General features: G+C 48.4%; 1 protein-coding gene across 3 annotated transcripts in view; it reads right to left on the reverse strand.

Moving 5' to 3' along the window:
- Window positions 1–27140, reverse strand: part of trim55a (tripartite motif containing 55a) — a 194574-nt gene that overhangs the window by 95261 nt on the left and 72173 nt on the right. For all 3 annotated transcript variants that reach the window (XM_072467652.1, XM_072467651.1, XM_072467653.1), the window contains exon 2: window positions 13398–13570. In XM_072467652.1, coding sequence (XP_072323753.1) covers window positions 13398–13570 — 173 coding nt within the window. The remainder of the gene's footprint in view (window positions 1–13397; window positions 13571–27140) is intronic.

Here is a 27140-nt window from a genome sequence, read left to right on the forward strand (position 1 = left end):
CTGCGGCTCCAGGGTCCAAACTGCCAGGGTCCCTGCTCCCAGGGCCCAGCGCCTTTCGCTCAGGGTTCACACCCTCCCATGTGATTGGCCATAAGCCAGTCACATGACCCTTAGGTCCACCCACTTAAAGGGACTGTGCTCCACATCCCTTCTCCCTGAAGTCTCTTAAACATTTCACACATCAACTATGTACAAGTGCTGCATACAAGGTCAAGAGACATCAGGGGAAAGAGGTAATCAGAGAGTCAGCATGTCCAGGGACCTTCGAGTCCTTTTGGACCTCCTCAGTTTCCAAATGGCTCAACCACCTTTGAGGGAGTTATGTTGTCTGTAGCAGATGATGGTTCAGGAGGCATGATTTCTTCTGTAGGGCCGCTGGCCTCACCAGCTCCCACCTGCGCAGCTGGTGGGGCAGGCTCCGGAGTTCTCGGCTCCTTCTGCTCAGGAATAGCCACAAAGGTGTCGGTAACATTGGTGCAGCCCTTATGTTCTGGAATGCGGGTCGCCGCCACCAGTGTCTCAAATGGGCAACATGCTTCTTGAGAGTCCTGCCATCGATATTTTACTTAGACGTAAAAAGCAAATGGGTGGCCAAGGAAAGGATTGGACCACTTAAGAGCAGTGGGGGGAATCAATGTGTTGAGCCAGAGGAAATGGGTGAGTACTTTGCATCAGTGTTCACCAAAGAAAAGGAATTTGTGGAAGATGATTCTTGGGTAGGGTGTGTGGATAATCTGGGTCATGTTGGCATCAAAAACGAGGAGGTTTTGGGTGTTTTAAAAGACAGTAAGGTAGATCCTTCTCCTGAGTTGGATGGGATTTACCCCAGAATACTGAGGGAAGCAAGGAAGGAAATTGTTGGGGCCTTGACTGATATCTTTGTATTCTCATTGGCTACAGGTGAGATCCCAGAGGATCTGGTCCCCTCACTACCAGAAGGATGTGGAGGCTTTGGAGAGGGTGCAGAGGGGTTTTACCAGGATGTTGCCTGGTCTGGAGGATGTTAGCTATGCGGAGAGGCTGAATTAACTTGGACTGTTTTTATTAGAGCGGCAGAGGTTGAGGGGTGACCTGATAGAGGTCTACAAGATTATGAGAGGCATGGATAGAGTGGATGGGCAGACACTCTTTCCCAGGGTGGAGGGGTCAGTCACCAGGGGGCATAGGTTTAAGGTCCATGGGGCAAAGTTTAGAGGAGATGCGTGAGGCAGGTTTTTTACACAGAGGGTGGTGAGTGCCTGGAACCCATTACCAGAGGAGGTTGTGGAAGCAGATACATGAACGGTGTTCAAAAGGCATCTTGACAAATACACGGATAGGATGGGAAGAGAGGGATTCGGTACTAGAAAGTGCTGAGGGTTTTGGCCAAGGGTGGTATCATGGTCAGTTTAGGCTTGGAGGGCCTAAGGGCCTGTTCCTGAGCTGTATTGTTCTTTGTTCCTTGAGAAAGAGGGGTTGACCATGATGTATGCAATGAAGAAGTTCCATCAATGCATCTAAGGATGCAATTTAGCCATTATCACGGACCATAAATCCCTATTGGGTCTCTTCAGGGAGGACAAGGCAATTCCCCCGATAACATTGGCCTGCATCCAATGTTGGGCGCTTCTATTAGCAGCCTACCAATATACATTCAAGCATCAATCAGGAGCACAAATACCTTAAGTCGGCTACCGCTGCCTGCGACCCCACCCCCCTTCCCCCACTAGTGATGGACAAAGTCATGATGACCTTAAACTTTATGGATACCCAACCTGTGACAGCCAAGCAGATCCGAATGTGGACTCAAAACAACCCTGCACCAGCAGTTACATCACACCGTTCTGAGCGGCGGGTTACAGGAGGATTTGCAGCCCTTCCCCATGAAGTGATAGGAACTCAGCGTGGGTTAGAGTATAATTCTATGGGGCGTATGCGTGGTCGTTCCATGACTGGGTCGACGCACGATACTAAAATACTACATAATGGACATTCTTGGCGTCTCAAAATGAAGATAGTTGCGATGAGCTATGTGTGGTGGCTCCCAGGGGTCGTCCTTGCTCCACCCCTGGGAATAGCGAGTGTGACCCTGGTGCAGCTGCTTGCTGATTTTGCTGGACCGTTCATGGAATCAATGTTCCTGATCCTCATAGACGCCCGTTTGAAATGGCTAGACATGCACTGAATGGCCTCCACTACCTCAAGAGTCATCATGGAAAAACTGCACCAGTCATTCAGTACCCACGGAATACCAGAGCTCCTCGTCATGGACAATGGGACCATTAACCAAAATGAACAACTTCAGACTTTCCCAAATTATAGTCCATTAGCCAACTTTTTGCCCACTGACGTAACCTATCAATATCCCTTTGCAAACTGTTTATATCCCTCTCACAACTTGCCTTTCACCTATTTTTGTGTCTTCTGCAAATTTGTCTACAATACATTCACTTTCTTCCTCCAAGTCATTAATATATATTGTAAACAGTTGCTGTCCCAGCACTGATCCCTGTGGAACCCTACTGGTTACAACCTGAAAGAGAACCCCTTACCCCCACTCACTGTTTCCTGCCCATTAGCCAATTCTCTATCCATGCTAATATATTACCCCCAATGCCATGGGCTCTTACCTTATGACTTAACGTTTTGTGAGGTACCTTGTTGAACGCCTTCTGAAATTCCAAATATATCACATCTACTGGTTCCCCTCTATCCACTCTGGTTGAGACTTTCTCGAAAAACTCTAATAAATTAGTCAGATATGATTTCCCTTTCAGGAAGCCATGCTGACTCTGCTTGATTAGATTATGATTTTCTAAATTATGTTGCACGTAACAACATTTTACAAGACCTCCTTCAAATTGTGGAACCATAAGTCATTGAGGCTGATTACAGGTGAAGACATTCATTTGAATAATGTAGTTCTGGTGACATGAGATTACCATTATGCTATTGACGTCTTTCCTATTCATGTTGCTGGTCAGGGTGATTGTGTCTGGTATTGATAACACCCAGTGATTTTGGAAATCTGCCACCTGGAAGAAATATTCTGCCTTATCCTGCTGCTGTCTCCTTTCCCTCCTGGGAGAAGCAGCGAACCTCTGGGGCGGGATTCTCCCGTAACTGGCCGGATGGCATGACGCCGGAGCCAAGAGCGGCACAAACCATTCCGGCATCGGACTGACCGGAAGGTGCGGAATCCTCCGCACTTCCGGGGGCTAAGCCGGTGCCGGAGGGGTTGGCACCGCGCCAATCGGCGGCGAAGGGCTGGCGTGAGTTGGCGCATGCGCAGAACCGCCGGCGTGGTTCCGCGCATGCGCAGATGGGACGGCGTGTTCCTGCACATGCGCAGGGTGTTCCTTCTCCGCGCTGGCCATGGCGGAGCTCTAAAGAGGTCGGCGCGAAAGGAAAGAGTGGCCCCACGGCACAGGCCCGTCCGCAGATCGGTGGGCCCCGATCGCGGGCCAGGCCACCGTGGGGGCCCCGATCGCGGGCCAGGCCTCCGTGGGGGCCCCCCTCCGTGGTCGGATTCCCCCCCCCCCCCGCACCCCTCCCCGAGGACTCACCTAGCCGGCCTACAAGTCAGGTCTCGTCGTGATGGACCATGTCTATTTCACGGCGGCGGGATTGGCCGAAAACGGGCTGCCGCTCAGCCCATCGGGGCCCGGAGAATTTCCGGGGGTGCCGCTGAAGTAACTTAGTAAGGATGAATCAGAAACTTATATTCAAAAAGACCTTCTACTCGTCAACCAGTACAAACATATTTGAGATGCAAAATTCTCACCAAAATCAAGAACAGCGAATCATGAATGATCAGTGCACGCTTGCAAGCCCTTCAAAAATTTAGGAAGGCTTTGCCTTATTTCATTGAAAAGTCAAGATTGCTCACCCTTTCAGCAAGGTACATTCTTTGACCCAATGGGTGCCATCAGACTACACCAATGTTGAGTCAACCTTAAATTGCCGCCCAAAGTTTGAGACTGTTACGAGACTTGAAAGTCCATTATAACAAGCTTAAGAGCACACCATTTGCACTCAAAAAATATACTGCAGGCACTATGGTGAGAACATCCAGCTACAGTTAGTATATCACAAATGCAGCAGGCAAACCTGAACGCTAAGGCAGCCTGGGAACTCAAACCGAGCTGTGGGTAAGTGAGAAGCCATCATCCTGAAAATTCAATAGACTGCTTTCAGCCAATTCTCCACTGAGAAAACAGTGATTCTGAAATAATTGTGAACTGGTTCAGAGAAGGAAATGCAGGAAAGCTTAAAGGACATGACAGATGCCAAAATTAACACCTTGCCTGGTTTACTTTAGCACGTCATACACATTGTGCTGACGAGAGATGCTAACAGCAACATACAAAAATAGATCCTCAATAAAACTGGTAGCAAACTGATTATTTTTAGTAAATTTGTCACACATTTGAAATGTCAGTAACATAAGCTGAGCTCATGCCAACCTGTAGAACATGTTTCTGAATTAAGTTGGTCTTAAATAAACTGTTCCTGTTTAAGGCTGTGGACCCACTACGACAGGGAATTTTCTCATACTGGGCTGTGCTGGACTGCTTGGTGGTAGTGGAAAGGGGGACATGCTGCTGCTTTTACTGCTCCTCAGGTAGTTCAGCACAGGGTCTTTAAGCAAGTGGATCGTCTACACTAATGTACCCTTTGAGTTATCTTCTGCAGGATAATATTCAAATCAGTGGAAAATACTTTTTTTAACCCAGTACCATCATGGTGATTGTAGTGTTCAGTGGTTTCATCTGTTTTTGATTATGCTGGTTGGGTAACTGGTCATTGCTTGATTCCTTAACTCTCTACCTCCACCCGCAGGCTTTAGTATTGAAACTAAGCTGAGTATGTTCCGGAAAGGTGACCATGGGCGGGATTCTCTCGTCGCTGATGCTGAAATCGCAATTGGCGATCGGCCGGAGAATCCCCGTTTGCGCCGAAATCGGGGGCAGCACCGCTTTTACGATGCCCCACCCCCTCAGAAATTGTGTACAAGTACGCTGCATGCCGTATGGACGGCCTCAGGACATCACCTGAGGCCCTCCCGCAATGCTCCACCCACAATGGGCTGAGTTCCCGACGGCATGAGTCACTCATGGTATTTTGTTCCGTGGACCCCGCGTGGCGGCAGCGGACTGTGTCCAGCACCACCACAGCCGGTGGGGGGCGTTCCACGGGCAGGGGGGGCTTTGGCGGGGGCTGGGAGTACTGGTTGGGGGTGGTCTGGAGGTGGCGAAGGGGGTTAGTGGGAGACAGTATTTGGCAGGCCGGGTCCATGCGCGACCGCCGCCGTGCGCATGCGCGGCCATGGACCCGGCAATTCTCCGGCTTTATCCCCAGGTAAAACTGGGGAGGCTTGACACTGCACGGCTGCTAGCCCGCCACCGGATGGGGGGTCGGTGCAGCTGTTGCACCATTTTTCTGGCGTAAAACGCCACTGTTCCCACGCCGGCGTCAGCACATAGTCTGAAAATCGGAGAATCCAGCCCCATGTGTGGAATTCTTCAGCTCCCCACTGCAGCGGATTTTTCCGTGGCAGAGGCAGCTTGTCATTGGCCGGCAATAATAATAATCACTTATTGTCACAAGTAGGCTTCAATGAAGTTACTGTGAAAAGCCCCTAGTCGCCCCATTCCGGCGCCTGTTCGGGGAGGCCATACGGGAATTGAACCCCCGCTGCTGGTATTGTTCTGCATTACAAGCCAGCTATTTAGCCCACTGTGCTAAACCAGTAAACCAACCAATAATATCTTCCGGTCCTGCCAAAGTAGATGGTGATTTACATTCGTTACCCATGCCTGCATCGGAAAACCTGCAGCGGACGTTGACTTTGTTGGGACAGGCTGCAACATTCCGGCCAATGGGTGTGTCCAAATCCTGTACATTCTGAGGAGATTCAAAGGCAAAATTTTCCGGACCCCCTGCGCGTTGTCCCTCCACTGTCAACAAGGGCGGAATTCTCCATTTGAGCGACTAAGCTTCACAGCGCCAGGGTCCCAAGTTCGATTCCCGGCTTGGGTCACTGTCTGTGCAGAGTCTGCACGTTCTCCCCGTGTCTGTGTGGGTTTCCTCCGGGTCCTCCGGTTTCCTCCCACAAGTCCAGAAAAAAGTGCTTATTAGGTGAATTGGACATTCTGAATTCTCCCTCAATGTACCCGAACAGGCGCCGGAATGTGGCGCCCAGGGGATTTTCACAGTAACTTCATTGACACCCTAGGTGTTCAAGTGAAGGCAAGCATCCAGCAGAGGGCAGTAGAGCAGAGATGCTGATTGGCTGTTGCGGGGAAAATTTGCATCAGTGCATTGCGGTCACTGCATCCAGAAAGTGTACCTGAGCAAGACACCCTAGGTGTTCAAGTGAAGGCAAGCAGCCAGCAGAGGGCAGTAGAGTGGAGCTGCTGATTGGCTGTTGCGGGGAAAATTTGCATCAGTGCATTGCGGTCACCGTAACTTGAAGGTGGTTTGTGGAGGAGCCGTTGTCAAGTGACAGTTAAACCCGAAACACTTCTTCAGTGTTTCCCTCCCTACCTCCTCCTCTAACCAAAAAAAAACAATTGCTGTAAGGATCCTTAGTTAGGCCACACTTGGAGTATAGTGTTCAATTCTGGTCGCCACACTACCAGAAGGATGTGGAGGCTTTAGAGAGGGTGCAGAAGAGATTTACCAGAATGTTGCCTGGTATGGAGGGCATAAGCTATGAGGAGCGATTGAATAAACTCTGTTTGTTCTCACTGGAACGAAGGAGGTTGAGGGGCGACCTGATAGAGGTATACAAAATTATGAGGGGCATAGACAGAGTGGATAGTCAGAGGCTTTTCCCCAGGGTAGAGGGGTCAATTACTAGGGGGCATAGGTTTAAGGTGAGAGGGGCAAAGTTTAGAGTAGATGTACGAGGCAAGTTTTTTACGCAGAGGGTAGTGGGTGCCTGGAACTCACTACCGGAGGAGGTAGTGGAGGCAGGGACGATAGGGACATTTAAGGGGCATCTTGACAAATATATGAATAGGATGGGAATAGAAGGATACGGACCCAGGAAGTGTAGAAGATTGTAGTTTAGTCGGGCAGTATGGTCGGCACGGGCTTGGAGGGCCGAAGGGCCTGTTCCTGTGCTGTACATTTCTTTGTTCTTTGTTCTTTGTTCTTTGATCCCAGCCGAGTAAAGATCAAGAGGGAGACTCGAGGGCAGGTAGAAGTAGATAGAAGTTGAACCGTGATGTCACAGTCTGCAGGTAAGTGATTGGCTGGTGACTGGTAAGTAGTTTTTCTTCTCCCTGAGGTGTTATCGTGCGGGGCGCAGTGGTTGCTGAGTGAGTGCTTGCTGAGAAGGAGAGAAAAAATGTTTTTAAACTTACTGTTGGGAGTTTCCAGCTGAATCCGGTCGGAGTGAGGACAGAGTGACTGCTAGGTAAGTAGTAAAGATTTAAATTGTTTGCGCAGGCCCATAACAGCTGATTGCTGTTCTCATGTGGGGCACAGTGGTTGCTGGTTAAGTGTTTTATTTTTACGTGTATTTAAGTTGGGCAGTTTCTAAACCCTAGACACTACACTTGTAGTGTCCCCCACCCTTCCAACTCCTTTAACCTAAGGGGTAGAGTGAATAACAGGTAAGCTCTTTCTCTCTTTTTCTTTTTTTATCGAGAGGGGATGGCAGGGAAGGCAGTGCAATGTTCCTCCTACAGAATGTTTGAGGTGAGGGATGCCGCCAGTGTCCCTGCTGATTTCACCTGTGGGAAGTGCACCCATCTCCAGCTCCTCAGAAATTGCGTTAGGGAACTGGAGCTGGAGCTGGATGAACTTCGGATCATTCGGGAGGCAGAGGTGGTCATCGATAGTAGCTTCAGGGATGTAGTTACTCCGAAGAATCAAGATAGATTGGTGACGGTGAGAGGGGCTGAGAGGAAGCAGTCTGTGCAGGGATCCTCTGTGGTTGTTCCCCTCAGTAACAAGTATACCGTTTTGGATACTGTTGAGGGGGACGATCTACCAGGGGTAAGCCACGGTGAATGGATCTCCAGCACTGAGTCTGTCCCTGTGGCTCAGAAGGGAAGGAGGGAGTGCAGGAGAGCAATAGTTATTGGGGACTCGATAGTTAGAGGGACAGATAGATGGTTTTGTGGCAGCGAAATAGACTCACAGATGGTATGTTGCCTCCCGGGTGCCAGGGTCCATGATGTCTCAGACTGTGTTTTCAGAATCCTTAAGGGAGCGGGGGAGCAGTCACAAGTCGTGGTACACATGGGTACCAACGACATAGGTAAGAGAAGGGACGGTGATTTAAAACAGGAATTTAGGGAGCTAGGGTGGAAGCTGAGAGCCAGGACAAACCATGTTGTCATCTCTGGTTTGTTGCCGGTGCCACGTGCTAGGAACAGGGACAGAGTGCAGATAAACACGTGGCTGCAGGGATGGTGTAGGAGGAAGGGTTTCAGGTACGTGGATAGTTGGGCCACATTCTGGGGAAGGTGGGACCTGTATAGACAGGATGGTTTGCACCTGAACCAGAGGGGCACCAATATCCTGGGAGGGAAATTTGCTATGGCTCTTCGGGGGGGTTTAAACAAATTTGTCAGGGGGCTGGGAAAATGAGCTGTAGTCCAGAAGCCAGTGTTGAGAGTAGGGAGGTACTGAGGAGGGTATCAAGGTCATAGGAGTGTATCGCCAGACAGAAAGGTGGGTTGAAGTGTGTCTACTTCAATGCAAGGAGTATCCGGAATAAGGTAGGTGAACTTGGAGCGTAGATTGGTACGTGGGACTATGATGTTGTGGCCATTACGGAGACATGGTTAGAACAGAGACAGGAATGGTTGTTGGAAGTTCTGGGGTATAGATGTTTCAGTAAGAGTAGGGACGGTGGTAAAAGAGGTGGAGGAGTAGCATTGTTAATCAAGGATAGTTTAACGGCTGCAGAAAGGCAGTTTGAAGGGGATCTGCCTACTGAGGTAATATGGGCCGAAGTTAGAAATAGGAAAGGAGCAGTCACATTATTAGGAGTTTTCTATAGGCCCCCAAATAGTAATAGAGATGTGGAGGAAGAAATTACAACACAGATTATGGATAGGTGTGGAGGTCTCAGGGTAGTTATCATGGGTGACTTTAACTTTCCAAATATTGATTGGAACCTCTATAGGTCGAACAGTTTTGATGGGGCAGTTTTTGTGCAGTGTGTGCAGGAGGGTTTCCTGACACAATATGTGGATAGGCCAACAAGAGGAGGGGGCCACATTGAATTTGGTACTGGGTAATGAACCGGGCCAAGTGTTAGATTTGTTTGTGGGGGAGCATTTTGTAGATAGTGACCACAATTCGGTGTCTTTCACTATTGCAATGGAGAGGGATAGGGCCATACGGCAGGGCAAGGTTTATAATTGGGGGAGGGGTAATTATGATGCGATTAGGCAAGAATTAGGGAGCATAAGATGGGAACAGAAACTGTCAGGGAAAGGCACAAATGAAAAGTGGAGCTTGTTCAAGGAACAAATACTGTGTGTCCTTGATAGGCATGTCCCTGTCAGGCAGGGAGAAAATGGCCGTGTGAGGGAACCATGGTTCACAAAAGAGGTTAAATGTCTTGTGAAGAGGAAAATGGAAGAGTATGTAAGGATGAGAAAACAAGGTTCAGTAGGGTCGCTTGAGGGTTATAAGGTAGCAAGGAATGAGCTGAAAAAAGGGCTTAGGGGAGCTAGGAGGGGGCATGAGAAGTCCTTGGCGGGTCGGATCAAGGAAAATCCCAAGGCTTTTTACTCTTATGTGAGAAATAAAAGAATGACCAGGGTGAGGGTAGGGCCAGTCAAGGACAGTAGTGGGAACTTGTGCATGGAGTCAGAAGAAATAGGAGAGGCGTTGAATGAATACTTTTCTTCAGTGTTCACAAAGGAGAGGGGCCATGTTTTTGAGGATGAGAGTGTGATACAGGTGGGTAGGCTGGAGGAGGTAGATGTTCTGAGGGAAGATGTATTAGCAATTTTGAAAAACCTGAGGGTCAACAAGTCCCCTGGGCCAGATGGGATATATCCAAGGATTCTTTGGGAGGCAAGGGATGAGATTGCAGAGCCTTTGGCTTTGATCTTTGGGTCCTCACTGTCCACGGGGATAGTGCCAGAGGACTGGAGAGTGGCGAATGTTGTTTCTCTGTTCAAGAAAGGGAATAGGAATGACCCTGGTAATTATAGACTAGTTAGTCTTACTTCGGTGGTCGGTAAGATAATGAAAAAGGTCCTGAAGGATAGGATTTATGACCATTTGGAAAGATACACCTTAATCCGGAATAGTCAACACGGATTTGTGAAGGGTAGGTCTTGCCTCACAAATTTGATTGAATTCTTTGAGGAGGTAACTAAGTGTGTAGATGAAGGTAGAGAAGTTGATGTCGTATACATGGATTTTGGTAAGGCGTTTGATAAGGTTCCCCATGGTCGGCTCATGAAGAAAGTAAGGAGATGTGGGACAGAGGGAAATTTGGCCAATTGGATAAGTAACTGGCTATCACATAGAAGACAGAGGGTGGTGGTGGATGGAAAATTTTCAGACTGGAGACCAGATACCAGCGGTGTACCACAGTGATCAGTGCTGGGTCCTCTGCTATTTGTGATTTTTATCAATGACTTGGAGGAGGAGGCTGAAGGGTGGGTCAGTAAATTTGCTGATGACACCAAGATTGGTGGAGTAGTGGATGAGGTGGAGGGCTGTTGTAGGCTGCAAAGAGACATTGATAGGATGCAGAGCTGGGCCGAAAAATGGCAGATGGAGTTTAACCCTGATAAGTGTGAGGTGATTCATTTTGGTAGAAAAAATGTGAATGCGGATTACAGGGTCAACGGCAGGGTTCTGAGGAATGTGGAGGAACAGAGAGATCTTGGTGTTCATGTCCACAGATCTCTGAAGGTTGCCACTCAAGTGGATAGAGCCGTGAAGAAGGCTTATAGTGTGTTAGCATTTATTAACAGGGGGCTTGAGTTTAAGAGCCGCGGGGTTATGCTGCAACTATACATGACCCTGGTGAGACCACATTTGGAGTATTGTGTGCAGTTCTGGTCACCTCATTATAGGAAGGATGTGGAAGCATTGGAAAGGATGCAAAGGAGATTTACCAGGGTGCTGCCTGGTTTGCAGGATAGGTCTTATGAGGAAAGGTTGAGGGAGCTAGGGCTTTTCTCTTTGGAGTGGAGGAGGATGAGAGGCGACTTAATAGAGGTTTATAAGATAATGAGGGGGATAGATAGAGTGGACCTTCAGAGACTATTTCCTCGGGTGGATGTAGCTATTACAAGGGGCCATGACTGTAAGATTCAAGGTGGGAGATATAGGAGGGATGTCCGAGGTAGATTCTTTACTCAGAGAGTGGTTAGGGTGTGGAATGGACTGCCTGCTGTGATAGTGGAGTCGGACACTTTAGGAATTTTCAAGCGGTTATTGGATAGGCACATGGAGCACACCAGAATGACAGGGAGTGGGATAGCTTGATCTTGGTTTCGGACTATGCTCGGCACAACATCGAGGGCCGATGGGCCTGTTCTGTGCTGTACTGTTCTGTGTCCTATGTTCTATTGCAGTGTTAATGTAAGCCTACTTGTGACAATAACGATTATTATTATTATAAGTGTTGATGACGGGACTGAATCAGGTGTTTTCCCCGGTCCAGCTGAAGGCGCCAATGCCAGAGCCATTCAGGACATCCTAATGGGCCATTACTCTCTCCATGTGAAACTAGTGCAATTGCTGCTGATACCGGGGTGGATTCACTGGGGTCAGGATTGGCACTGAGAGCTTGAAAAGCTGGAGCTGCATGTATACACTCCACTCACCACACACTCTCATTCCAGCCAGGAAGAGCAGCACCGCACTTTGCAGACTCAGAGCTCGGGACGTTGCTGGACGCTGTGGAGGAGAGGCAGGACATCCTGTTCCCCAGGATGGGAATGTGGCTGCCACCCACTGATACCAACCAGGCCTGGGCACAGGTGGCACAGGGGTGAGCATCATGAGCCCCACCACAAAGACTGGGCAACAAACCACAAGACGTTGCACAACCTCCTTTGGGTAGCCCGAGTGAATCACCGCCTCTTGCCCCTGGCACCACCCCATGGCATAACCCCCAGCACCCATACAGCCCACACCAGGCAGACGGGTAGGCAGTGCAGCATGAGGATGGGCAAACACCCCAGGGCAAGTCACCACCAACTCTGGGCCCCTGGCACCACTCCCGTCCGACACATACCCCTCTGCCTCCCAGAGGGTGACTGAATTCCAGCTGCCAGCATCCCCCTCGCACCCACACTGTACCACATGCCAATATCTGTACCGCCTGCCATGCCTTGCACACACAGGCCACCAATTGCGGACCTCCTGTGTAGCCTGCGTCTGAGTGTCACTGCTCACCTGCACCCTCCCCCAGCCCAGAGACACTCACCATGGTGGGTCATTATAGTGAAAAGGCTCCTGAGACACTCTCTGGTGTTCACATCACACATGGAGTGGTACATCAGGTGGAGGCAGGAACCCCCAAGGGGGCAGACAGTTAGAGGGCGGCCTGACCCATGGACTTGCTGCAATCCAAACAGGTCTTGCGCTTCTGGAAACGACGGTCCCATCCATTCTGGAGAAGCAGAAAGAGATCCAGGGACTACAGGAGGGGGTGTCAGCAACCTTCCAGTGCCTGAAGGTGTGGTTGGGACCGCCTGCAGGACCAGTAGAGGGACATGTGTCCCATCAATCACCCCCTGTTAAGTGGGTCGGTGCAGACTCGATGGGCCGAATGGCCTCCTTCTGCACTGTATGTTCTATGTACCTGGCACACGCCAGCGATGGTGGCAAATCTCGCTGCCCGGGCAACCTGGTGTCAGTTATTCTCAAGAGATTCTCAAGAGAAGGCAATTTATCAAGGCCAATCCACCTAACCTGCATATCTTTGGACTGTGGGAGGAAACCGGAGCACCCGGAGGAAACCCACGCACACACGGGGAGGATGTGCAAACTCCGCACAGACAGAATTGAACCCCGGTCCCTGGAGCTGTGAGGCAGCAGTACTAATCACTGTGCCACTGTGCAGCCCCATGGAACTTTCTTCGGGTAAAGAGGGGCAAATGACCTAGAAACAATATCTGTCCAACCTTGTAAAGGAACAGAACCGGGATCGGCATATTTTGTCATTAACCTGAGAATTATTTCTCTCATTCAAACTGTGTATATTAATTAAGTTCCTTCCTTGGAGCCACACAATGTGTGCTAGCACTCAACAGCAACAGACATCATTGATTCCTAGCTTACATACTTCACGGAAAGATTTGTTGATACATAACTTCCAAACAAAAACAAAAAATTTATTTTGAAAAAAATTACTTCAAGTCTCAGGTTTTAATGATGATTTCTGGGAGGAGTTGACATTAATACTGAAGTTTTACCTGATTGACTCCTGTTTGTATAAGTCAATTATGTTTTCAACGAGTAGGTTTCTTTGTAGCCCATAGATGCCGTGTCTGTCCAGAATCACCTCATGTCGACAGGAAGGACAATGGAAACGACCTCCTGACCCCACTGCGGAGCAGCCACGAGTTGACCAGTATGGATTCGATGCCTGATGAAAATTGAAAATAAAATGTAAATGCAATTTCTACTTATTTTTAGTGTAGGTTTTTGTATCTGCTGCAATTTGACACCTTGCTGGTGATATAGTCCTCAGATATTTTAGAAAAACAGACCAACAATTCTTTGCAGTGCATTTTTAATTTCAATTTATCAAACATTTTGTAGATGTTAACACACAGGGCTGGATTCTCCGTTTCAGCTGGCGGGTGCCGGCACCAGCGGAGCATGTGTGGTCTTTTACGACCAAAAAATCGGCATGAAACCGATTCTGGGACCGGTGAGGGGCTAGCACGGGTGAAACTCCCGCCTCCCATGGTGAAAACGGGCGGAGAATGGCCGGGTCGCGAGCCGCGCATGCGCATGTCTGACGACCTGCAGCGGTCGCGCAGTGCAACATTGGTGCTGGCCGTGCGTGGACCCAACCCGCCATCCGCGACCCCACAGCCCTCCCCCTGGCCACCCCCTGCCCCCCCCCCCCACCCCCCACAGTCCCCCAGACTCGCAGAAGCCACCCCGGCCAGCACAGAGATCCTGGCAGAGTGTGGCGGCGCTGGACACAGTCCACAACGGCCATGCCGGGTTCCCGCACGGCTGAGACCACGTGTGTCCCGCGCTGTTGGGAACTCGGCCCATCGGGGGCGGAGCATCATGGGTGGGCCGGCCGATGACGTGCCAATGCTGTTGCAATGGCATGCGGTGCGTGTCACGGTGTCGCCAGTTTGGAGGGGCAGAGCATGGCTGACCGGCGTCAAAGCGGCGCGGCCCCGATTTCGTCATCAGAGCCAATTCTCCGCCTGAATGCCAAACACAATTTTAGGCGACGGGGAATGGAGAATCCCAACAATAGTGTTTTTATTCAGACAGCAGAAGACCATTTGAGGGTTTTCTGTTGGAACAAAAACTGTAGGAACCTCCAGTTAATTTCCTTATTCAAGCAAATTGAAAAGATTTGGTTAGCCTGACTTCGCTCATTGGTAAGATTTTAGAGTCCATTATTAAAGATGAGACCGTGGAGCACTTGGAAGTGCACGATACATTGGACTGAGTCAGCAAGGCTTTGTCAAGGGGAGGTCATGTCTGACAAATCTGTTAAGAGTTCTTTGAGGAGATAACAAGGAAGTTAGACAAAGGAGAACCAGTGGACGTGATTTATTTAGATTTTCAGAAGGCTTTTGACAAGGTGCAGCATAGGAGACTGTTAAATAAGTTAAGAGCCGATGGTGTTAAGGGTAAGATCCTGGCCTGGTTAGAGGATGGGATGACTGGCAGAAGGCAGAGAGTGGGGAAAAAAGGGTCTTTTTCAGGATGGCAGCTGGTGACTAATGGTGCACCTCAGGGGTCTGTGCTGGGACCACAACTTTCCACAATATACTTTAATGATCTGGAAGAAGGAATTGAAGGCACTGATGCTAAGTTTGTAGATGATACAAAGATCTGCTGAGGGGCAGTACTGAGGACGCAAGGGGGCTGCAGAAGGACTTGAACAAGCTAGGAGAGTCTAGCAGCCACGCCACATAAACAGCCCGGTGTTCCCGACAGAAACGGCTGGAGAATTGCCGGGTCCGTGGTGGCGACAACCTGCAGCGATCGCGCCGTACAATATGGCGCCGGCCGCACGCGGACCCGGCCTGCCAGGTAGTGCCCCCTGTAACCCGCCTCGCCGCCCCCCACCCCCACCCCCACCCCCACCCCATCCCCCAGCCAGCAGTTCTCCCCCCGACTGTGGCAGCGCTGGACAAAGCCACGCGAGGTTGCCGAAAACGCAGAGCACACGTGTCCCACACCATCGGGAAGTCTGCCCATTGGGGGCGAAGCACGGGGGAAGAACTTCAGGTGACATTCCGAGGACGTCCCTGCAGCGTGCGGCGCACTCACCTATGATGCCGTTTTGGAGGAGGCGGAGCATTCAAAAACAGGCGCCGCTGCCGATTTCAGCATCAAAACGGATTCTCCGCCTGATCGCCGAATACAATTTTGGGATCGGCTAGCGGACAATCTGGTCCATGGACTATTTTCTAAATAATATAATCTTTATTGTCGCAAGTAGGCTTACATTAACACTGCAATGAAATACTGTGAAAAGCCCCTAGTCACCACATTCCGGCACCTGTTCAGGTATGCAGAGGGAGAATTCAGAATGTCCAATTCACCTAACAGCACGTCTTTTGGGACTTGTAGGAGGAAACCAGAGCACCAGGAGGAAACCCACGCAGACACAGGGAGCGTGCCGACTCCACACAGACAGTGACCCAAGCCGGGAATTGAACCTAGGACCTGGAGCTGTGAAGCAACTGTGCTACCCACTGTGCCCACCGTGCTGCCCGTATGGGGAAATGCCTAGGAAATCAAAAGCACAAAGGGACTTGGAAGTCCTTGTTCATGATTCTGTTAAGGTTAATGTGCAGGTCAGTCAGCAGTTAGGGAGGCAAATGCAATATTAGCATTCATGTCGAGAGGGCTAGAATACAAGAGCAGGGATGTACTTCTGAGGCTATATAAGGCTCTGGTCAGACCCCATTTGGAGTATTGTGAGCAGTTTTGGGCCTCGTAATAAGGAAGGATGTGCTGGCCTTGGAAAGGGTCCAGAGGAGGTTCACAAGAATGATTCCTGGAATGAACAGCTTGTCGTATGAGGAACGGTTGGGGACTCTGGGTCTGTACTTGTTGGAGTTTAGAAGGATGAGGAGGGATATTGTAGAAACTTACAGGATACTTTGAGGCCTTGATAGAGTGGACGTGGAGAGGATGTTTCTACTTGTAGGAAAAACTAGAACCAGAGGACGCAATCTCAGACTAAATGGGCCATCCTTTAAAACAGAGATGAGGAGGAATTTCTTCAGCCAGAGGGTGGTGAATCTGTGGAACTCTTTGGCGCAGAAGGCTGTGGAGGCCAAATCTTTAAAACAGAGATAGATAGGTTCTTGATTAATAAGGGGATCAGGGGTTATGGGGCGAAGGCAGGAGAATGGGGATGAGAAAAATATCCGCCATGATTGAATTACGGAGTAGACTCGATGGGCCAAGTGACCTAATTCTGCTCCTATGTCTTATGGTCTTATATACATAGACACAGGTGAAGCATACAGAGCATAGTGCCACAACAGTAGAGAAGATGCGTGAAGAGATCAGTTCAGTCCATAAGAGGGTTATTCAGGAGTTCTCAATCCCATTAACGCGAAGGACCCCATGTCTAACGGCACCCCATTGTCATGTGAGAGTACCCTTTAAGAAATGGATGTTTAAGCAATGTACCTTTAAGAAAACAGTGATGTCAGAGAGTGGGTGGACCTGAGCTCAGTTCAGCCATTTTGTAGTTTCAGTTTTGAGAAAAAGAGCTTGGGTGTGTGTCTGTGTTTTGCAGTGAGCTGGATCTGCTGTGATCTCTGCCATGAAAGACTATCTCTGGATCATTTGGGTGATTTAAACTCATAATAGTAAAGCCTTTAACCTGATGTGTTTCTGTTTAAAGATGTTAAGTCTCTCTTGGATGTTGAAAGGAATAACTGAAGGATTATTTAGAGTTGTAAAATTTTTGGGGTTATCTTTGAAGTAAGGGGTGTTAAGAGATCCAATGTTTATTTAAGATGTTAAGTTGAGTTCATGGAATAAACATTGTTTTGTGTTTAAAAACCCACGGGTCCATAATTGTAATCCCACACCAAGGGAACAAGCCGTGTGCTCGGAAAAGCAACAATAGCATTAAAGGGAGAGGTTGGTTGAACTCCATGATAATTTTGGGGTTCTGAAAACACTTCCCCCATAACAATTGGAGGGTCAAGGGGGATAAAAGTCTATCTATTGGATTGGCTTTTGTGAACTTAAAGACAGTGAAGGTTTGTTTCTTTACCGGTGTGGTATTTTAGTATAAATGTGTTGTGGACAATGGCTCTTTCAGAGGCTCATATGTTTTTGGGGGTGGAGAATGTCACACGTAGCACCTTATGGACAGAGACTAAAAGCAGACTGTTAAATTTGGCAAGAACATTGCAGTTAACATTACCTGACAAAATGCGAAAAGATGAGGTAATTATGGCGGTGGTTAAGCATTTAAAGTTGCCTGAGATAGAGTTTGACTCACTGGAAATGGCAAACATTCAGTTGCAAATTGAACAAATGGAACATGAGAAAGAATTAAAGCGGCTTGAATACGAAAGAGAGAGAGCGGAAAAAGAAAGAGAAAGAGAGAGAGAGGAAAAAGAAAAGGAGAGAGAAGAAAGGAGAAAAGAAAGAAGAGCCCTAGCAGAACAAAAAGAAAAAGAAAAGAAGATACAGATCAGGGAAAAAGATAAAGAGAGGGAGTTTGAACTTCAGAAAATGGCCATGAAACATGAAAGTCAGTTGAAATTGGCAGACGTAAAGGGAAATGTACAGTTGGAGGATAGTGATGAGGATAGTGAGAAAGAGCGTCATAGTCAAAGGCTTGGTAGGAATCTATTTAAATATGTCCAAGCATTGCCAAGGTTTGACGAGAAGGAAGTGGAAGCCTTTTTCATTTAATTTGAGAAGGTAGCTAAACAAATGAAATGGCCACAGGACACGTGGGTATTACTGATTCAAACAAAGCTGGTAGGTAGAGCTGGTGAAGTGTTTGCATCACTACCGGAGGAGGTATCTGGGACATATGAGGAGGTGAAGAAATCCATCTTAAGTGCATATGAGCTAGTGCCTGAAGCTTACAGACAAAGGTTTAGGAATTTAAGGAAAGAATTTGGTCAAACATACATGGAGTTTGAAAGGCTCAAATAGAGCAATTTTGATAGGTGGATAAGGGCTTTGAAAATAGACCAAACGTATGAAGCTCTCAGAGAAATTATACTTTTGGAGTTTAAAGATTCAATTCCTGATGTAGTGAGAACTCATGTGGAAGAACAGAGGGTTAAAACTGCGAGATTAGCAGCAGAAATGGCAGATGATTATGAATTAGTTCATAAATCAAAGATTGGTTTCTGACATCAGTTTCAGCCGGTGAGGGATAGAAACTGGGGTCATGAGAAATACTCAAGTGGGAAAGGTAAAGGTGATCTGATGGGAGATAATAAAGAGAGTGTGCCTCAGATTAAAAAAGAAATCCAGGAGGGTTGAAAAGAGATGAAAAGTTTCAAATGTTTTCACTGTAATAAACTAGGCCATGTAAAGTCACAGTGTTAGTGGTTGAAGAAAAGCACTGGGAAGGCTGATGTGGTAAAACAGGATAAGACAGTGGGATTTGTTAGAGTGGTAAAGGAAAGCCCAAGGGAAGCGAAGGAGGTGCAAACGATTGTACAGCCTGTTCAAGAAGTAATTGTTAAGCAGGTGCCAGATGTCTTTAAAGAATTTACTTGTGTGGGTAAAGTTTACTCATGTGTATCAGGAGGAGCAGGTAAAGAAGTCACAATTTTAAGAGATACAGGGGCTAGTCAATCTTTAATGGTAAGAGATGAGGAATTATGTAGTTTGGGAAGAATGTTGCCAGAAAAGGTGGTGATATGTGGAATTCAGGGTGAGAGGAGTAGCGTTCCATTATATAAGGTAACGTTGTAAAGTCCAGTGAAGAGTGGGGAAGTGGTAGTAGGAGTAATAGAGAAACTATCTTGTCCAGGAATACAGTTTATCTTGGGTAATGATATAGCTGGATCGGAGGTGGGAGTGATGCCTACTGTGGTTGATAAGCCAATGGAAAATCAGACAACCGAAGTGTTGAAGGACGAATATCCTGGGATTTTTCTGGATTGTGTGGTAACAAGGTTGCAAAGTCACAGGTTAAGACAAGAGGAGAAATCAAAGAGTGAAGATGAAGTTGAAGTGCAATTATCAGAAACGAGTTTTGATCAGATGGTTGAAAAAGAACAAGAACAGATGGAGGATGAGGCCGATATTTTTTGTTCAGGAAAATTGGCGGAGTTACAACAGAAAGATGTAGAAATAAAATGGATATATCAGAAAGCATATACGGAAGAGGAATCTGAGAGTATACCAGAGTGTTATTACCGTAAAACTGATGTCTGGATGAGAAAATGGAGACCTGTACATATACTGGCGGATGAAAAGTGGGCAGAAGTTCATCAAGTCGTATTTCTGGTAGGGATAGAAAGGCGGTGTTGCGAGTTGCACATGAGGTACCAGTGGGAGGTCTTTTAGGAATAAGGAAAACTCAAGCTAAAATCCAGAAACATTTTTATTGGCCTGGACTACATAAAGATGTAGTTAAATTTTGTCAATCATGTCACACATGTCAAGTGATAGGGAAACCTCAAGCAGTGATAAAACTAGTGCTCTTAATACCCATTCCAGCATTTGAAGAACCTTTTATGAGGGTCATAATTGATTGTGTAGGACCGCTTCCTAAAACAAAAAGTGGGAATCAATATCTTTTGACTATAATGGATGTGTCTGCTAGGTTTCCAGAGGCCATTCCAGTACGTAATATCACAGCGATAAGGATTGTGGAGGAGTTACTTAAATTCTTTACTCGATATGGACTACCCACAGAAATTCAATCGGATCAAGGATCAAATTTTACTTCAAAGTTATTCAAAGAAGTTATGGATAGCTTCGGAATAAAACAATTTAAATCAACTGCGTACCATCCAGAATTGCAGGGAGCATTAGAAAGGTGGCATCAGACATTAAAGACAATGTTGAGGGCGTATTGTCAAGATTATCCAGAGGATTGGGGTAAAGGAATCCCATTCATATTGCTTGCAATTAGGGATGCACCTAATGAGTCAACCAAATTTAGTCCTTTTGAACTAATTTTTGGTCATGAGGTAAGAGAGCCACTTAAATTGATTAAGGAAAAATTGGTGGGTGAGAAATCGGAAATTACACTATTGGATTACGTGTCAAATCTTAGGGAACGATTAAATAGAGCAGATGAATTGGCTAGACAACATTTGAAAGTTGCACAAAATGTGATGAAACAGGTAGCGGACAAGAAATCCATAGTTCGTAGTTTTGCCAGTGGGGATAAAGTTTTAGTGTTGTTACCAGTGGTAGGTGAGCCTTTAAAAGCTAGGTTTTGTGGACTGTATCAGATTGAAAGGAAATTAAGTGAGGTGAATTAAATGGTAAAAACACCAGATAGAAGGAAGACTCACTGACTGTGTCATGTGAATATGCTTAAAAGGTACTTTGAAAGGGAAGGAGAGAAAAAGGAGGTTTTAATGATTCTAACTCAAAGTGACAAACCAAATCCAGATGACTGTGAATTTGACACACCTCAAATTAAATGGGAAAATGAGGATGTTCTTAAAAATTGGGATGAATTGTTAAGTTACCTTCCAGAGGAAAAACCAACTGACCTGAAAGAGTTATTGATATCATATGGGCAAGTTTGTAGAGATAAATTGGGAAGTACTAAAATGGCTATACATGATGTAGATGTGGGAAAGACTGTTCCGATCAAACAACATCCATATAGACTTAACCCTTTAAAATTGGCACAGGTTAACAAAGAGACTGAGAGTATGCTTACAAATGGCATAATTGAAGTGGGTTGCAGCCAATGGAGCTCACCCATAGTGATGGCACCTAAACCAGACGGTACCCAACGGTTGTGTGTGGACTATCGAAAGGTGAATGCAGTTACAAGAACGGACTCGTATCCTATCCCACGTTTCGAAGATTGCATTGAGAAAGTGGGACAATCCGCTTTTATTTCCAAATTGGATTTACTGAACGGTTACTGGCAAGTACCTATATCTGAAAGGGCGAAGGAGATTTCAGCTTTTGTGACTCCAGATGGAATATACCAGTTCAAAGTTATGCCATTTGGCATGAAACACACCCCAGCAACATTTCAACGGTTAACTAATACAGATGTTTCAGGATTACCCAATTGTGCGGTATACATCGACGATCTGGTAGTTTTCAGCCAGACATGGAAAGAACATTTAAAACATCTGATGGAGTTATTCGATCGACTTCAGGAGGCGGGTTTGGTGATAAACCTAGCCAAAAGTGAATTTGGAAAAGCCCAAGTCACTTTCCTTGGCCATACAATTGGACAGGGTCGACTGGTCCCACGGGATGTGAAAACAAAAGTTATTGGGGAGTTTCCGATACCCTCGACACGACGGGAAATAATGCAATTTCTTGGTATGAGTGGATTTTACCGGAAATTTGTACCAGATTTTAGCAGTGTGATTACTCCACTGATGGAATTGCTGAAGAAACGTTAAAAAATTCAATGGACAGCGGACTTTCGACAGGCGGTTGACTGCCCGAAAGCTGTGATCACCAATGTTCCTGTATTGGAGAATTGCAAGTGGCTCTGTGGTCAGATTGAACTAAAGTATCTGATTCAAAAGAGAAATGCTGAGGAGTAGAGGAATGGATGGATCATGCAGAGGCTTTGTTCAAAGAGACTGGCAATCAAGAAGGATTTCGGTTGGAGGAAGAAGAAAGAAAAATATACGAAAAGGTGTATTTACTATGTGCATTTCTTAGTGGATGGTGCAAAAGTGAAAAATGAAACTATCTTGAAGTTGATGGGTTTTTTTTTTCTTGGGGGGAGGTGTCACGTGAGAGTACCCTTTAAGAAATGGATGTTTAAGCAATGTACCTTTCAGAAAACAGTGATGTCAGAGAGTGGGTGGAGCTGAGCTCATTTCAGCCATTTTGTAGTTTCAGTTCTGAGAAAAAGAGCTTGGGAGTGTGTCTGTGTTTTGCAGTGAGCTGGATCTGCTGTGATCTCTGCCATGAAAGACTATCTCTGGATCATTTGGGTGATTTAAACTCATAATAGTAAAGCCTTTAACCTGATGTGTTTCTGTTTAAAGGTGTTAAGTCTCTCTTGGATGTTGAAAGGAATAACTGAAGGATTATTTAGAGTTGTTAAATATTTGGGGTTATCTTTGAAGTAAGGGATGTTAAGTGATCCAATGTTTATTTAAGATATTAAGTTGAGTTCATGGAATAAACATTGTTTTGTGTTTAAAACCCCCCGTGTTCATAATTGTAATCCCACACCTAGGGAACAAGCCGTGTGCTCGGAAAAGCAACAATAGCATTAAAGGGAGAGGTTGGTTGAAGTCCATGATACATTTTGGGGTTCTGAAAACGCCTCTCCCATAACACCATGATCTTTTTTTTTTAGTCACCAAGGAATTTAATCGGGAATTCAATTCAGAAGAAACTTAATGGTGAAAAACTTTTATTTTAATTTTAATTTTTTTAATTTTTGAAATATTTTATTTAAAACAAATTTGTAACTTTACAGAGAGAAAAAAAGACCCTTTGCAAAGAGCCTTAACACAGTGAAAACGAACAGTGGGAAAGAATAAACATGTTAATAAGGCACTTCCCCTGTCAGCTCTGTTTGCCCATGCCACACGTGTTCAACTAAACTAACGTGGCTCTAACCCGTCCCCTCCCCCCTCGGGTGCTGCTGCTGTCGGTTTCCTGTGCTGTTCCCTGAGAGTCTGCAAGCGACTTTCTCCCCCGGGATATCCCTGGTCACCCCCCCTTGCCCACTTAAGTCTCCTCTGCTCTACTTCTCAGCTGCCCCCCCACGACCTCCCCTGCCCCCCGAGGCCTGACCTGCCAGGTCAGCCCTGCGCTTGGCCCTAGCCCGCCCCTCCTCCTACTCTCCCTGGCCTACGCTAGCTACGCTAACCCCTGCCCTTGGTGCCTGTCTGTCTCCCGCCCGAGCGCTCGGGCCCTCCCCCCGCACACCAAGGACCCATTAACCTGATTGTATCTCTGTAGCACCGTCAATATGACGCGAGGCAGGTTGAGGTAATGTCAATTGAAGGCTTTATTAAGCAGAACTTTATCCCCAGCAGCGTGGTTACAGAATGCAGCTGCTGAGGGAAATGGAGGGAAAAGCTGGGTTCTTATACCGGCATTTCTGGGTGGAGTCCAGTAGGTGGCAGATCCTATCAGGACCTGGCATCCCTCCACCAATAGCCTGGCGACACGTGGTGTACCGTATTACCCCTAATACATACCACCACAATCTCCCCGTGCCCTTTCAAGTCCCTTAACCAGCCCCTAGCCAATCCCCCTCTCCGAGGCCCCGATCTCCCGCCAAAAGGTACCAAGTGCAGGGCCCCCTTTGCAGGGCCCCTCTCCGCCCACTCGTTGCAATCTCCCCAAAACACCCTAAGCAGTGCGCCCTCCAGCCCCCGCTCTCTGTCCAGGCTGAAAACAATCTTGGATAAAACATTACAGTACAGGATAATTTAACAAACCGCCGCCACACAAAAGCTCTGAGAGTCCAGAGTCCTTTAGTTCAAGTCCAGCTTCTTCTTTTAATAAAAGTCCACTCCTAGTCAGAGCAAGTTAGGTTAACAGACCACCGTCACTGTACAGCACTGAGAAAACTAAGTGCCCGTTAGTTCAAGTCCAGCTTCTTTTCTTTAATGAAAGCCCAAACCTGTTCTGGTGGCTCAAAGTAGTGGTGGAGTTCCTCAAACGTAACCCAAAGCTTCGCAGGATACAGCATTCCAAACCTCACCTCCTTTTTTTAGAAGGCTGCCTTTACCTTGATGAATCCTGCACGCCTCTTGGCCAGCTCCGTTCCCAAGTCCTGGTAGATGCGCACCTCACAGTTCTCCCATCTGCTGCCCCTCTCCTCTTGGCCCATCGCAGCACACGTTCCCTGTCAGCAAGCCGGTGAAAGTGGACCACCAAGGCCCCCGGTCGGTCGCCCGTCCTGGGCTTCCTTGCGGGGGCTCTATGTGCCCCATCCAATTCCAGGGGTCGAGGGAAGGCCTCCGGTCCTATCAGCGCCTCGAGCATACCCGTCACGTATGCACCCACATCCGATCCCTCGCAGCCCTCAGGAAGGCCAATGATCCTCAAATTCTGCCTCCAGGCTCTGTTTCCCAGCTCTTCAAGCTGCTCCTGCATCCTCCTCTGGCGGGTGTTCAGCTCCTCCACCTCGTGCTCCAGCTCCGTTACCGTGTCCGCCTGGTTGAAGAGCTTCACCTCGACCTCCCTGAGCGCCTTCTCTTGGACCGCCTGTGTCTCGACCATTCGGTCCATTACCGCTCTCATCGGGTCCAACGTGTCCCTCTTCAGTTCGGTGAAGCAATTCCTGAAGAACTCCATCTGTTGCTCCCTTGGCCAGTGACCCTCCGCTCCCTGGTCCCTGCCGTCCGCCACGCTTCGCCGCCCGGTCTGGGGTCCCCGCTGCTCCTGCTTCGATCCTTGCCGCTCCACTCGACCACTTCTGGTCCAGCTGTCCATACCCCGGGGGGGAAGCCTCTTTCCTATCATCTCCTCCACCGATTCAGGTCGCCAGGTCCTGAAAAAGTCCATTGAAAAACGTCCGTTTGCCCATCGCAGGTGGGAGCGATCCGACCTGCGACCTGTTTCCTCGAGGGCGCCCCCCCATGGTCGGCCCCCCATGATCTAACAGGCTCCCCAGCAAATGGTCTCGTGGACACCCTTTAGCACACCTATTTAAAGACGTGAAGCCAACGCAAAGTCTGCTGTGGGGATCGGAAGAGGTGAGTAGCTATCTTGGAAAACAGGCAGTCAACCCAGGGGCACCATGGCTGCTGCCCCAGTTCTGGGGGAGGGGGGTGGGGGGTGGCAGTGTGCAGCCCCCGGTGGGGAGACCGGCCTGTCGGGGGGGTGGGGGGGTCAGCCACCATCGGTGGGGGATCACTTTAATCCCCACTGACATTGGTGGCCTCTGGCTGCACAGCTGTTGCCAATAGGAAATTGGCAATGTCGGTAATCTGAGCAGTTCATAGCTCCCAAGTGGATTCCCGTGGGTAGACGTGCCATGTCGCGGGCGCGTGTTACTGCCTGGCATTCCAATCAGACTCTGAGGCCTGAACACTGGTGGCTTCAAGACTTCAGGAGCAGCAGATAACAATTGAACACCTAAGAGCTGGGGGCGCAGCACTGGGGATATCCCCCATGACCAGAGGGTGGATGTGTGGATCGGGATGGGAGAGTCCCTAACCCCAGTTGCAGTGCTGTTCCCAGTGGGGGTCTAGAGTCCGTGTGTATGGCAGGGTCCCCCAGCAAAACAAACTCGTTGGATGGCACGCTGAAAGATGCTGGGAATGTAAGGAGAGACTTGGGGATCTAAAGCCCTAACTCATTGTCAGTCTCCCACCTTTTCCAATTACTTGCAGATATCACAGTATGGGTGGCATTGTAGATCCTTCAGCAGCTGCTATCACGGTGTTGGTGGCAGGCCAGGTGGCCAGACGCCAGAGAAGGCAGCGGCAGCAGCTTTGATGGACGCTCGAGGTGGCAGCCCTTGTGCAGGGGCCCACCCCATACCCTGAGGACCGGCTGCCCATCAGGCCGGGAGAGACCCAGAGGGGGAGACCAGTGACAGCCCAAGGTGTACAGATGTCGCTGGTAGTTGGAAGAGATGTCGGAGAGCATGTGCTGCTGGAGGCTCCGCCTCAACAAGGGGATGGTGCAGCACCTGTGCCATGTTCTTGAGGACCTTGCACCATGTGTACGAGGAAGATACCCACTCCTGGTGGCCATCAAGGTCACCGCAGCCCTGAACTTTTATGCCTTGGATTCATTCCAGGGCTTGAACGGGGACTTGTGCGGCATATCCCAGTCACAGATGCTCTGTTTGCCTGGGCAGCTGACTATATGAACTTTGATCTGGACCAGGCCCATCAAGATGCGCAAACAGCAGGATTCTCTGCCATCGCCGGGATGCCCCAGGTTCAGGGAGTAATAGAGAGCACGCATGTCGTCTTGCGTGCACAGGGCATCCAGAAACAAGATTCATTAACAGGAAGGGAGTCCTCTCCCGGAACGTCCAACATGTGTGCGACCATACCTCAAGATCATGCACGTGTGTGCACGCTTCCTCAGGAGTGTGCACACAGTTACATCCTGGGGTACTTGGAGATCCCCAGCATCTTTGAGGGACACCCCAGGATGACCAGTTGGCTCTTGGGGGATAAGGGTTACCCGCTTAGGGCCTAACTAATGACACCAGTGCAGAGGTCGGTGACTAATACGCAGGCCCAATATAACGAAGCCTGTGGCCACCCAGGCTGTCATTGAGCGGTGCATTGGACAACTTAAAATGTTGTACCGATGCCTCGACCGCACTGCAGTATACCCACGGGAGGGTCACCCACTTTGTGGTGGTCTGATGTGTCTTCCAAAACCTGGCACAGTAGCGGGCCGATGTGCTGGAGGTGGTGGAGGAGGAACATGCGGCCTCGTTAGAAGAGGAGGATGAGGATGAGCTGGACCAGGAGGGGCTGGAGGACGAGCCCGGGGAGGACCCGCGGGAGCAGCCGGAGGATGGAGGACAAACGGCGGTGGAGAGGGTCCGGCATGCCCCGGGAGTCAGAGAGGCCATCAACCTCGACCGCTTCCTTGTCACTGGGTCAGAATCCTGGCAATCCCTTCCCAATAGCACTGTGGGTGTACCTACACCACAGGAACTGCAACGGTTCAAGAAGATAGCTTACCACCACCTTCTCAAGGGAATTAGGGATGGTCAATAAATGCTGGTCTAGCCAACGTGCCAACATCGCATAAATGAACAAATTAAATAAATAAATAATCAATTGCTGGAATGGACCGATTGGGCAGAATGGTCTATGTAATCCTATGTATAGTTAATGATGCATATG

This window comes from Scyliorhinus torazame, chromosome 11 (assembly GCF_047496885.1).
Source record: "Scyliorhinus torazame isolate Kashiwa2021f chromosome 11, sScyTor2.1, whole genome shotgun sequence".
NCBI lineage: Eukaryota > Metazoa > Chordata > Chondrichthyes > Carcharhiniformes > Scyliorhinidae > Scyliorhinus > Scyliorhinus torazame.